The sequence below is a fragment of the Marmota monax genome, unplaced genomic scaffold (assembly GCF_021218885.2).
Source record: "Marmota monax isolate L192 unplaced genomic scaffold, Marmota_monax_Labrador192_F-V1.1 WCK01_AAM20220418_F8-fsc00034, whole genome shotgun sequence".
Classification (NCBI taxonomy): Eukaryota; Metazoa; Chordata; class Mammalia; order Rodentia; family Sciuridae; genus Marmota; species Marmota monax.
The window spans coordinates 3,355,091-3,369,818 of NW_026693934.1; the positions used below are offsets into that span (position 1 = coordinate 3,355,091).

General features: G+C 32.6%; 1 protein-coding gene across 1 annotated transcript in view; it reads left to right on the plus strand.

Annotated features, from left to right (window-relative positions):
• Positions 1–14,728, plus strand: part of Lrp1b (LDL receptor related protein 1B) — a 1,856,415-nt gene that overhangs the window by 1,709,778 nt on the left and 131,909 nt on the right. Inside the window, exons 72-75 of the mRNA XM_058585368.1 lie at positions 4,366–4,488; positions 10,197–10,322; positions 11,185–11,322; positions 13,291–13,425. Of these exons, the coding sequence (XP_058441351.1) occupies positions 4,366–4,488; positions 10,197–10,322; positions 11,185–11,322; positions 13,291–13,425 (522 nt within the window). The remainder of the gene's footprint in view (positions 1–4,365; positions 4,489–10,196; positions 10,323–11,184; positions 11,323–13,290; positions 13,426–14,728) is intronic.

Genomic DNA, 14,728 nt, shown 5'->3' on the forward strand with positions numbered 1-14,728 from the left:
ACAACTCATTTGTACACATGTTCAAAGACTTTGGAATGATAACTATGCCACTCCACATAATAACTTCTATCACTGCAACTAGTCTAGTTCCTTCTCATAGTTCTTGTCTGATTTTTGTTAAACCACCTAATTAGTCTCCAATAAATAATATACAGTACTGCCAAGTTCATCTTTTTTAAATGTAACCATTGTTAATCTTTACTCAAAATTCCCTGGTTATATAGGACCCACTCAACAGTAAGAGTTATAAGAGAATGAATCCATTTTAATTACTAGCTTTCTAGCTGCTATTTCTTTTTATTGATCATATCCTGAACAAACTGGAGAATTTGAAGTATTTTTAAAATTTAAAAGTATTCTACAATGTTTAATATTATAGTCTAAAAAAAAGTCAAGAGCCTTTAATTCAATGATTCACAAAAATGTCAAACACCTCTCACACTTCTAATTTTTCTTAGGTTTCTTTGCTGCTACATAATTAAATTCTAATAAATTACCTTGTTAGTTGAAGTATTTGATCCTGTATAGAGGTATCCTATGTCATGACAAAATTCATATTTTTCATATTTAATTTACCCTCAGGAAGTGGCTTAGGCATTAGATAAAATATATTTCAAGGCTTTCAGAAAATGGAATGCCAGAATAAACATCTTTTTCATCAAATCTCACTTCTACTCATCTCGAATATGGATCCATGAGCCAACAAGAGCTTAGTAATGGGGCCTGGAAGTTAAGAATGCTGTAGAATTGGTTTGGCACATTTTCTCCATTAGTCAGTTTTACTAGTTTTCTTTAAATGACTAAAACCCCAAATACTATGGAGTTAAAAGCAGCATTTATGTTTTTGAAATGCAAAATACATGACCTCAGTGCTTGTTCTAGCATGAGCTTTCAAATTTTATTCTACTCTTCATGGCATTTTTGGTAAGAAAGATGGAGAGCTATTCTTTTTAATAATCATGAGCTCAAAAATGTGCAGACTATTTATGTAAATTATAAAATATTATCATATATTAAAGCTTCTCTCAATCCAAATTAAGATGAGACTCTAGATGCTTATTTGCTATGATGATGCACTTGACCAGAATTCTACAAACCTGCAAGGGCTCAGTTAAAATTCAGACATCCGTTGTTAATTAACATACACATTTCTATTTTTCTAATAACCTCCTGTTGAGCTGATCAAAAACATGACTAGAAAACTAGAATTTTAATCCAGTCAATCTCCTTAGATTATACCATTTTTGTTTTTTGTGTGTACTTAATGCCACTTCAAAATAAAGCATTTTAAGTGAGACTCAGGGTATCACAGTAACCCCATGATGCCTTTTTTGAAATGCAAATCCCATACAGTACAACATGAAGTCCTTAATAGGGTATCACAAAACCTTTGCCTTTCTGTTACAATTATGATTTAATTTATATTTCTCTTCTTAATAAAAACAGTGGCATGTCCAATGGTCTTATGGAGAAAATTATAATGTTACCTAATATAATCCTTAGGGAACTCATTTTTTTTTCCTTTTAACAAAAATGATGTGCTACAAATAGAATTTTCTTAAATAATTAGAGGATGTCAAGAGTTCATTCACAAACTGTTTGCATTTAATTCATTGTAAAATAGAATAGACATTTTGTCGTTAGAATCTTTATTCAGAAAAAAATATAATTCTCTCCTTCATGGTCTGTAGATTTTGATTTTGAATTAAGGCAACATCTCAAACTGATATACATATGTTTAGTTTCTTTACTACTAAAGTTTGCACATGTTATCTTCTTTATTGTTGTTAGAGAAAAATGTTGCTAGACAATAGTATTTTTTGTTGTTTGGGGTTGATTAATAATGTCACTTTTAGATTATAGCCTTATTCAGGTCAGTGTTGCATGCTTGAAAGAACAGAACACAGACTGATGTACAACTATCACAGGTCTCAGATATTGGTAGTCACCTTCGTGCATTCACTAAGGACTTGCTGCCATCTGTAGTTCTAAGAGATTCCAGTGTAAGCTGTAACAGTTCTGCTAAGCATTTTTTTCAAAAAAAAAATTGTTTGTAGCTTTTCAAATTAATATCTTATAAGATCTTAGTATCAGCTTTAACTATCACACAAGTTTCTAAGCCAGGTACCCGTCTTTCCCTAAAAATGTCTCTACTATTAACTACATCTAGCTTTTTAAAAGTTGACTCTCTCCTTCATACTTCCAATCTATGGCCAATCCATTATTTTGCTCTAACTCTCGAGTCCTTTGTGTTCTCTAGATTCTTGGGGAATTTTGTTCCTCTTGTGATTTGAAATTTATCTTGGCTGCTGAGTAATTTCAGAGGCATTTCAATGCATTCAAGCATCTGTTTTCCTTCATACAGAAACCAGGTTCAAGCAACTAAGGAGACTTTCTCCTCTCATTCATTTCCTATGACCAAGATATTTCCACATTTTCTATGACTTCTTCCTCTCTTTCAAAAACCAACTACAATAATTCCACTAAACACTCCACCACTTCACTAAATCTACTCAGCATTATTATTAAAATGCACATTAATATACTTTTTCCATGTATTATCTAATGCTACTCTTTTAAAATATTTCTCTAACTACTCTCATTACTATTTCTTACTCTCTTTTGTGTGGAGAATTTATCTTTCCAAGAGACTTTCAGTCTTTCTGTGATGCTTTCTTCCATGTTCTTTCTACACTTCATATAATGATGACATTCTGTTCCTTCTGATATGCACATATATAGTGTGGAAATCTATTTTATATTTCAGACACATTTATCCCTGAATATAACAAATGGTTCAAAGAGTTGCATGAAATCCAAAATATATTTGCTTGGTACACACAAAACCCCAAATGGAGTAACATGCCTGACTACTCACTCTTCTTGCTACCCTCATCCACTAGCCATCAGGTCACGAGAAGCCAATTATTTTAAGAGCTCTCAAATGTAACTTCTATAAATCAAGTTACTGTCATTTCTCTTCTGCAACTCGCTCCCCAGCTTCAATTTTTTTCCTTTTTTTTTTTCTTCTAGGCCTGATTTTTTTCTCCATCTAGATTTCCAAACTCCCAATAGCACAGCTAATATTTTCATTCTAAAATAGTCATTTTATAAGTAGACTTATTGCCACTGAAAGTGATTTAGATATTTGTGGGGCAAGTCAAAACTCAGAGCAAGAATAGTTATTTGACTTTATGATTGTTGGTTTGTTCTTTTCTTCAAAGTGCATTCACAAGATAAACAATGGATCTTTCTGTGTATTTTCTAGGCTTATAAGATTGGCCACTTTTTTTTCCTCCAAACCCATGTTCTAATGAACATGTAATTTTAAAACATACTTTAAGTCAGTATGTTTTAAATTATCCCAGATGTCCACATCTCTTATCTTACATGTGAATTAAAGTAGTGCAATACTATGAGAACACTCTTATCTACCTTAATTCTAAATTCCCAAATTTGTGTTCCTACTCTAGGTACTTCTTGAAAATATAATTCTACAGATTAATCATGCTTCTATTGTAACATATGTAGGCCCAGAGTCTCAGAAAAATTAATAAGCTTATTCAATGCAAGGAAAGAACCCATAGTCTGAATACCTAAACCACTGAAAGCTCCACTAATTGGTTTCTCTTCCAACACACAAGTTTCTTATTTCTTTGTTTTTTTTTTTTTTTTGTATCTGCTGGATATACTTGACAGTTTTATGTTCTAATATTTTTTATGTTATAATATTCTAACATAATATGATGTTCTTTTATAATCTTGTATTTCTGATGCTTTTTATTTACATGTGGAAAAGGAAAAAAATAAAACGTTTTTAAACTATAAAAATATTCCTTGTTGCATAGTTTGTATAGAAAAAAACCCAAAATATTGCATGATAAGCCCAAATTCCTATTCTTTTTATAAAATTATTTCACTGTGACTTCAAAATTTCTTTTAATTTTTACTAAGTCAATATGTATTTTATATACAAACAAATTACCCACTAGCTGAGGAGTGTCTAGAGTAAAAGAATATTTAATAACAAAAGTTACTAATTTTAAAAACCTAAATTTATTTATGCTTAATAACATAAAATGTTATATAGACATAAAATGCTAATATAGATTTAAAAGACTTTCTGTCATCTTTCAGTATTCCCTAAACAAAATGTGATATGTACAGTTGCAACATGAGAATATTTTCATTGTAAAAACAAAATAAACAAACAGAAAACCAACAATGACAAAAAACTTGGCACATACCTGGTTCCTAGTATTATGCAGGAAACATATATAAGGAAGCCAGAAAATAATTAGAGGAATGTGTTTCCTGATGTCTGGCACTCCTAATGCTCTCTGTCTCTTTCATTTTAACATAAAGGAGGAAGTGTATGTAGAGCTGATGAATTCCTTTGCAACAATTCCCTTTGCAAACTGCATTTCTGGGTGTGTGATGGAGAAGATGACTGTGGAGACAACTCTGACGAAGACCCTGATATGTGTGGTATGGCATGTCACATGGCTCTAGATGGCACTCCCCTCCCCTGATCCAAGGCACTGGTGTGAGTCAATGAAGTGAAGAGGTGAACCACAAACTCTGAATCCTTGGGGCTAGCTAGACAAAATATAGCCACAGATACAGCTTTTATCCAGATAGTAAAGATATGACCTGTTCAAAGTTCATGACTATAGACAGCCCTTCTAAATCTAAGCTTGCACATGTCAACACTATTCAAATATATATTGTGGTCTGTCTGGGAGGGTTTGGATTGAGTAAGGTACATATGGGGATTTTGGCTTCACATAGAATTGAGATTTCAGCCTAAAAATGTTTAATAGGAAAGTAAACGGAAAAAATGTGAATAATAAGATTATATATCACCACAGTTACCCACCACTGAAATTGTCTGGAGAAGTTATAAATGGGTAAATAGAGATAGAAATAAAGATAGCTAGTTAGAATATATATAATCACAAGTGTTATTCAGGGTAGAAATTATTTAAAATTTAATCCCCCAAATCTTAAAAAAAAATAATTTCTATAAGTTCAAGTCACTCTCATCTGAAATTTACAAAGCATATATTTAGGCAATGAACAAATAAAAATCTACAATTGAGTATACCAAATGAAGGAATTCTTTTATTTTTATAAACTTCTTTTCAGTCCCTCATTCATCTTACCTACTCTCAACAAGAAAGTTAATTTCACTTTTAATTTGAAGGAAGATACAATCATTTCAGATATAGTTAACTAGCATATCAATTGAATTAAAGAAGGTATACAAGGGGTTTATACACTTGAATTAATTGTTCTATTAGGTGCTTCAAGTTAAAGCTAAGTATCTGGAGTGAATTAGTTGTTTTTTTTTTTTTCTTTTTCTTTTTTTCTTCATCCAGGGGCTCTTCATCACTGAGCCACATCCCCAGGGATTTTTGTTTTTCAATTTGTGAGAGTCTTGCTTGAGTTGCTTAGGGCTTTTCTAAAATGCTAAGATGGCCTCGAACTTTCCATCCTCTTGCCCCAGCCTCCAGAGTCCCTGGACACCACTCCTGACAAGCAATACACTTCGATAGATGATGATATATGACAACTGATGTTTAAGTTGGAAAAAAGAAGACAAAACAAGGAGGCAGATTTATTTTTACAAAGATTTAAGAGGAAAAACACAATGTTTTTGGGGAACATTTTCTAAGTTCCATGAATGATATGACTAAGTTTTCTTATCTAATGTTAAAAATAGACTTTATAGAATCACAAGGGTTTATATTGTTTTTGAAGCATAATATACCAAAAATATGAGAACTTATCTACCAATATCAACCCAGAAGCTATTATATTTTTAACTACATATGTATGTATGTGTATATACATATGTGTATGTGATTTTTCCATTCTTTATTCCAAAAGACAACAAAATCAATGGAATAGGAAGTGGTTGGTAATTAAGTAAACTGTGGTCTTGAAAATCATAGACTTTGGGACCATTTCCAGTATCAGGAAGTGACTTTCAGGGGGAATACCACAAATTATAGCTAGACAACCTTATAAAATCTGACTTTTTGAACTTCTTTCACAAGCCTCTCAGTCCTCCATGTCAACATAAAATAAAGCTACTGTGTGCTACAGAGTATTCTAAGTAATTGGGGTAAATAATAAAAAGCACATGATTCTCTATTGACAAGGAAATCTTAATTTAGTTAGAAGAATAGTAACAACTTTCATACATTGGATTTGAAGCAATGATAGAATTAACTAAAAAGAATAGTTCAAAGACGGCAGAAGAAATAAGATGAACTCTGCCTAAAGGGGAATTCAGAAAGCTGTAGTTATGTGAGATGTAGATTAAAACCAATTTAGGCAAAATGTTAGCAAGGGAAAGGTATCATTCATATGTTCAATAATTTTTTAAGCTATTGATGATGATTAATTTTGGTGATATAATGATGAGAGAAACAGAGATGGACTCTAATCTCATAGGGCTCAAAATCTAGTGGAAGATTGTCCCAAATAAGTGTAATTATAATACATGACACATACAATGAAGAAAAACTAGGGTAATTGATAAAAGTATGGAACAAAGAATTTTGTTAAATTTAAGAAATTGAAAATAGTAACTGAGTTTCAGTCTGAATTATATAGTGCCGCCAAGTAGGTCAAAAGTCCTGAGGCAGAACAAACTACACCCTAACGGAACTTTTTTTTTTTTTTTTTTTTGGTGTCAAGGATTGAACTCAGGGTCACTTGACCACTGAGCATCACATCCCCAGCCCTTTTTTTTGTATTATATTTAGAGATGAGGTCTCATTCTTAATGAATGAATTCTTAATGGAGAAACCCAAAGTTCTTGGAGAGTACAAAGCAAAGTAGATAATTGATATAGGATGAAACTAAAGCAACAACAGAAATACCTAGTAGATATAATGTCAACCTTAGTAGATATTTTTAGATTTAGAAGCATTTGGAAATAGAGGTAGTCCTCTATATCCATGGGTTCCATTTCTTCTAATTCAACCAATCACTTATCAATTTTTGTTTTGTTTTACAAATTGTACTGAACAGTTTCTTGTCCTGATCTTTAAATGATACAGTGTATAACAATGAGTTACAAAGCGGTTCTATTATATTTATATATTGCAAGTCATTTAGAGGTGATTTAAAGTATACAACAGAATATGAGTAAGATACGTGCAAATATTACAGCATTGTCTAAAGGAATATGGGCATCTGCAGATTTTGGATATCTGTAAGATCCCATGCCCAACCCCCCACAGACACCAAGGCATGACTTTTGTAAAGCAGTCAACTCCATTTATGTGCCTCCAGAGGAGGCACATAGTTGTGTTTTACAGATATTGACAAGAAAGGGACAAGATCAAATAACACTTTGCAGTGCTCTAAGTAAGCTCTGTTAATAGTGTGGGTTAAGATGAGGAAAGCATGTGATAACAAAATATAGACAGATTTGAAGGTAATGTAAAAGATTAAATAAATTAATTTACACATAATTGGATATAAGGTGTGTGAGAGATGACATGGTGGAGGGCAATTTATGGGTAAGTTTTGCTTGCATATTTGAATGGAGAGGGAATTTAAGAAGAAAAACAGTTTTGCAAATAAAGATTAAGTGACTGGTTTGGGATACACTTGAGGAGAAGTTCAGGTAGAGACTTCAAGCAGGCATTAGAGGTGTGGGTCTCAACCTTAAAGGAATGAGTAGCTCTACAGATACAAAGGTGTAATCTTAATAAATGAAAGTAATAAATACTATGGATTTGAAAAGATTATTCTGGGTGAGAGTGAATTATGAAACAAGGAGAGGACTGAGTGCTACGAAACAATTAATATGAGTTTCTGGAGAGTTACTGATTATGAGACAATTAGCAAAAATAGATAGATGTAGCACAGAGACATCAAAGTGCTAACATGTTTCAAAAAAAAAAAATGAGATAGTTCCAGGGGAGGTTGGATAAACACAGTTCCAAACCAGTTGGAAAAACTTACTTTTAAATAAGAGCAAATCATTCTCCTATTTATGTTATGAAAAATAGTGAAATGATTTGATAAATCATGTGTAAATAGAGGTTAGTCTATAATTACTTAATAAGATATTTAGGAATTTCCCACTTTTTAAATTTCTTGTGTGTGTTTGTGTGTGCATGCACACATGTGCACAGTAGAAAGCATGATCACATACAGAAAATAAAAGTTTGGTATAATGAGGTTTTGTGAGAACGCAAATTTGAGTCTTGTGTAAAAGGTAGAAAAGTCACATGGCTACAGAGAAATATAGGCTTCTCAGGTAGCACTAGTAAGTGTCCATACTAGGTGTCATCAGGTGGCCTTGTAGTTTGATGATCTGCAACTTCCTTGGGCTTTCCAGATGCAGACATTGGGAAAACTGACAATTTTTTTTTTAATCTGAAGTTAGATTTTGTTGGATAACTAAGGTAATTATTTGTGTGAATGCTGAAGTCATCCTGGATGCTAAAATGAATTAAAAAGGAAAAGCAAAAAAAAAAAAAAAAAAAGATAGAGATGGTGTGAAGGACAGTCTTTAATGAATAGGGAGGAAGTGATATTCACAAGACTGATGAAAAGTTGAAATGAAAGGTTTGATCAAATGTTTGGGATTTGAAAAAGAAACCTTTGTTTTTAGTTATTTTAAAAATAGAATGTCAGTAAAATTCTGGAAGCAGTGGTAGGAAATGAGCATGTCTTCAAATGTGACATGAGGTTTAAACAAATTATGAGACATTCCTAAAACAGCTAGAAGGGAGGAATATGTTTGCAGAAAGACTGGATTTTACTTAAAGCAAGGTCAGGCAAGGACTGTGGCATGCACGAGGAGTTGATATAAAAGCACATTGTTAAAATATGAAAAGAAAACAAGGGGTAAATCTGTAGGAGTGGTTTGAAGGAGATGGTGATATATCCCATAGGCCATGCAAAGTATCTTAAATTATATACTGAAGGTGAAGGATAACTATAGATGACATGATAACATCAATGTGTTTGATTGATTATTGTCATAACTTTATGAGGATCTGAAGGGAAGAAATAAAACTGAAGACATGAAAGATATCTCTCTATAAGAGATAACAAACAGCTTAGCTATTGTGATTATAAGCACTGGGTATGAACACAAGATAAGTTGTGGAAAGATGTCTTCAAAATTGGTCACTATTTAGAGTTGAAGGTCAGTGAAAGGGTTGTATTTAGAACAATCCCAGTTTTCTAACTATGATGTGCCACTCACTACACTATGGAAACAAGACAAAGCTCATATATGGGTAGAAAGAAAACAGGGGAAGATAATAAGAAATTGAGTGGTGAACTGGTGGGATTTGAAATTCCTCAGGGTATGTCCTATCATCAATTTTGAGATGACAGAACTAGACAGAGGATTGAAAGTCTTCAGGGTACAGCAACATGCAGATCAATGAGCATGAATGAGAATATCTAAATAAAGAATATGAAAATAAGAACATTCAGACAATAAGGACAGTGCCCTGGAGAACTTCATATGTACAGATGAAGAATAATTAAAGCTACCTGCTTTAGGGATGGAAATCTTCAGAATAGATAGTGATAAGAGGGATACAGTTCCCTGTCTTCCATTTTCATTGCTCTCTAAGTTTCTGTCTTTCAGTGTCTTTGCCTCTCAGACACATTAAAAACTAATAAGATGACTTTGTGTGCTTTGAACACATATGTAAACATTTGTTCATACAGATAGAGAGTAAGAAACCTAGGTATAACACAGTTGGGATATTTTTCTCCTCACTGAATGGCCTACTTTCAATTTGCATCCTGTAACATAAGCCTGGGGAATCTCTATGCTGTGTGAAATTGCTCTTTGAGACAGCTAAATGTCCTGCCATTTTGTATAAATCATAGACACAAATTAATTTGGTACACCAAGTGAAGCCACCTAAGGTAAGCATCTGGAAATGAAACCATGAAGTTTTTCTTGCTTTCTTTGAGGGCTCATTCAAAATCTTCAGCTGTGACCTCTTCTGCTGTTAATGTGAATAACTTGAATGAGCTATTATCACACAATTTTAGTATCTATTAATAGGCAATATTCAAAACAAGTCATTTAGAAAAGCTAGATTGCAGATTTGAAAAAAAACTGGAAAACAAAGACAAAATATGTTCTTAATAAATCAATGTACCCAAAGGAGCTATTTTGTTTTTCTCCTTTTTTTTAGTTAAATTTCTTTGCCCACCTACAAGGCCGAACAGATGCAGAAATAATAGAATATGCCTGCAATCTGAGAAAATGTGCAATGGGATTGATGACTGCGGGGATAACTCAGATGAAGATCACTGTAGTGGTAAATCTGTTTAATGAGAAATAATTGATTTAGTAGCAACTGCAAGAAAAAACAATGAATTGGGGGGGGGGTTAAAAAAAGAAAAAAGTTTCCATGTGGCATGTTTGAGAATATTGGGTTATTTTTTTTTTTTTGGCCCCAATTTTTTACGTAAGGAAGAGTACAACAAAGGCAAGGATAAGGATTCAGTGGGAGGAGTCTTTCCTGAGTGCTTGCTTAGGGCTTGCTTCTCAGTGTTGAGAATATTTTTTCAGGCACTTGATCTTCTGATAGGTTATAAAAACAATGTACTAAGAATCCATAATATTTGCATAGTAGAGCTCTGTGGGTTTATCCATATTCCCTTTAGGCACTTACTACAAAAATACTTATCTCCTGGGAAAAACAATTTATTAGTTTAAATTTTTTTCCTTGTTAAAACAGTTGACTGAGGAGGAAGGATTACATAGATTGTATGTGCCCATAATCCCTTTTTCAAAATTTTGAAATTCAAACTGTTTCTAATGGCAAAACTATATTTAATTCAGTATGCAGCAAAAGTATTTGGAGACAAAACCTAACCTGAACTCATTTGAGGCCATTTATATCACTTTTATAAAATCCCACTAAGAGTGAATATTCAAACATTTTCATGTAGAAATAGAATGTTATTTAGTAAGGGGAAAATAAATTCTCACTTTTTTAAAATCTAAAAAGTTCAGATTTATTTCATCACTCCAAGAGCTTTACATAAAGGATTGTAGACTCACATATTTCATAGGCTTTTATAGCATTTTCATGGAAAAATGTTGAACATATTATGTGCTCAATAGATTGATTTTGATTCTCTGAAGCAATAATCACTTTTTAAATGATTCTGCAGGTAAGCTTATGTATAAAGTGAGACCATGCAAAAAGGATGAGTTCACATGCAGTAACAAAAAATGTGTCCCCATGGACCTCCATTGTGACCGGCTTGATGACTGTGGGGACGGCTCAGATGAGCAGGACTGCAGAATAAGTGAGTCTGTTTTCTGTTTAAGTACATGAATACACAAGGCCGATTCATGCTTAAACAGGACAAAATTAAAAAAAAAAAATTTAAATGGCTTTTCTGACAGGCTCAAGTTATCACCTTTGCAAAGCAATGTCACTTAGAACATCACTGAAGCTAATTTCAAAAAACATGAGGTGGTAAAGGTTGATTTTGAAATGAACATACTTGTTAGAGCTGAAGCTAGGACTTTATCCAAATTTAGATTTTCATATCAATGAAGGAATGCAGATCATTTTGTGTTTCATTTTATAAAGTATAAATTTAGTGTCTTTGAAATTACAAACAGTAATATTTGGTTGAGTGATGGCAAAGGTCTTAATCATTTATTCAGTGTTTTAAAAGAATTTAATCTGCTGCTCAGTTATTTTCAAAGAAGATGTCAGTATTTTCTATAGTTATAATGCTATCATCTGTGAGTTATTAAAACCTATGTATAATAATTTCAGGGTGAGCTAATGCTTGATATTTGATCTTCCAAATTAAAAAATTGTTGTTTATGTCTAAAATCAGATTGCTTATAAAAGTGTCACAAAACATTTCCTACTTCTTGATCTTTATTTTCTTCTCATTTATGCATCTAACTTTCTCCTCATTGGGTAATAAAACAATGCCACCAAGATATGATGACATATATCTCAACTGTAGTGTCATGCCATTAGTTTATTTTCATTAATTATAAATTAATAATTTATAATCATTAATATTATAAATTATAAGAATAAGAATTAGTGGGGATTAATAGTAGCTACAAGTCCAAAAAATAAAGTTCTCATATTCTCAAAACTTTACTCTAAGCAATCCAGAGATGATGCAATACTATCTATATAATATACTACATTTATTTACATTCTAAAATGTTTTATCTGAATGGAAAATAAAACAATGAAACTGGAACTACTCTGCTAGAAATTATAACTAACTCTTACTCTGCCCTAATGATGTTATACTCCATGACTATCAGCCCAGGCTAAAATTTTAACAAACTACTGTGTTTGTGAGCATTTCCTCACTGTGACCAAAGTACCTCACAAGAACAACTTTGAGGAGGAATGCTTATTTTGGCTCACAGTTTTGGAAGTTTCAGTCCAGCTTCATTACTTTGGGTCTGAGAGGAAACAATGTAACAGTCAAAGGGCCTGGCAGAGAAAAGCTTCTCAGGTGGTGGTAGTCAGAAAGCAAAGTTTGGAGGGGGGAGTAACAAGGATAAGATAAACCCTTCTAGGGTACCCACCCAGTGACCACTTTCTCCAGCTAGTTTCCATCTTCCATTAGTCTATGCAATTGTCAATGCATTAATCCATCAAATGGTTTAATTCACTGCAAATGGATTAATCCACTGATGAAGTCAGAGCCCTCATGATTCATTCATTCACTAAAAGCCCCAACTGTGAACCTTGATGCATCGGGGACCATGTTTTCAATGAATGAGATTTTTAGGGACATTTCAGATATAAACAATAACACTGTAGATTTAGCCTACTTGCTTTAATAACTTGGTAATACACTTGATTGAACTAGCAAATACTAAATTTAGGAGAGTAATATATGTCCACATCTCTAGGTAGCTTCTAGGAATGGTTGTGATTCTAGGATAAGGGTATAGTACTCACAATTGGTATCATTATAGAGATGCCTGTCATTTAAGTCATTAATTCATTACTTCTTTGAAAAGGTTTTGTGGCTTGACAACAGCTGTAAATATCAGCTGTTAGCAGCTTGGACTAAACTATATTTACTGTAACTGAGCTCAGTTTTTATTTGCTTCTATGCCTTTCTAAGAAATGAGGGCTTAGATTCAGAGAAGACCATAATTTTCTGCATTTATAAAGAATTATCCATGTAATAATAAATATAAGTTCAAGTCTAAAAAATATAAACTCCGGCTTCAGGAATCAGAGTTATATTAGTTTTGATCATATTTTTAAATCCTAGCTTCCTCTGTATATACCTGTGAAGATAATGTGACTCCATGTGGAGATGATGCATATTGTAATCAAATAAAAACATCTGTTTTCTGTCGCTGTAAGCCTGGATTTCAGAGAAACATGAAAAACAGACAGTGTGAAGGTAGAGTACACTTCCTCAACAGCTTGCTCTTAAATCTTTTGGTTATAAAAAGACTCCCAAGGCTGCTAAATTGTAAGATGACATGTGATTGATTTTCATCAAAATGGTGTGTATCTATGGGATAGCATTTCACTTATGAGAGGAAAAGTCTCTGGGTTCAAGCACCTGTTTGTTTGTATAGCTCAGCTATCATTGAGGCTACAAAGCCTTTTCTATAGCAAATGCAAACCTGTAGGATTTTCAAATGTTATTCTGTTTTGAAATGCAAATAATGAATTTGCTGATTCAGGAACTGTAAGAGAATTAGACTCACCTCATGAAAGAATGTGTTTCTGATGATTCTCCATTCTTATGAAGCATGGCATTTGCAAGTACTATGATAGGTGATACACATTTAGAAAATCAGGAGGTTTTGTTTTAACACCATGTCTTAAATAGTGCTTCATATTATCATAATATGTCTTTAAAAATTCAGAGTACAATTACAACTAAAAATAATAAAAATAAATAAAAGTTCAAAGTAAGCATCTAAATGAATTTCTGTCAATTTACTAAGATCATTTAAACATTGAGCATGGAGCATAGACAGAATCTCATAGTAAGTTATATGTAAATATAATATCTTTAGGACTTTAACTGTAGAATCATGAAATACAGATCCATATGTACTTTCTGCAAATTTCTTTGAAAAAACTAATATTTGTACTCATCATATTACAATTAGGGCCAAAATTAAATATCTGTCTGATGTTTTAGGGTATATTGAAGTCCTAAAAAATCTTTCACTTTCCAACTTGATTCTCTAATCTTTATGATATTCTTGGGTAAAAAAATTGATTTTATGTTCATGTCAATCAATATAAAATTATTGAAATTAATTAACTATACTCACCCAAAGGGGAAGAATTATAGCCATATTTTGCACATTTTTTTTTTGATACTAGTATGAACCTAAGGGTGCTCTACCAATGAGCTGCATCAGCAGTACTTCAAATTTTTTACTTTGAACAGAGCCTTGCTAAGTTTTCAGGCTAGTCTCAAACTTTTTATCCTCCTGCATTAGCTTCTTGTGTCACTAGAATTACAGATATGTGCCAATGTGCCCAATATATTTATGTACATTTGATTTATAGGCTAGTTTGGATTATTCATGACATTTTATTTCTCCATTATTATGGGTTCCTGAAAGCTGACAACCTAAGTTTTCTCTGTTTTAATGAAAAACAAATTATTTTGTCTTTCCCAGGTCCTTTCTATTAGTTGAATGTAAATATACATACCTACCTACCTACACATACACACA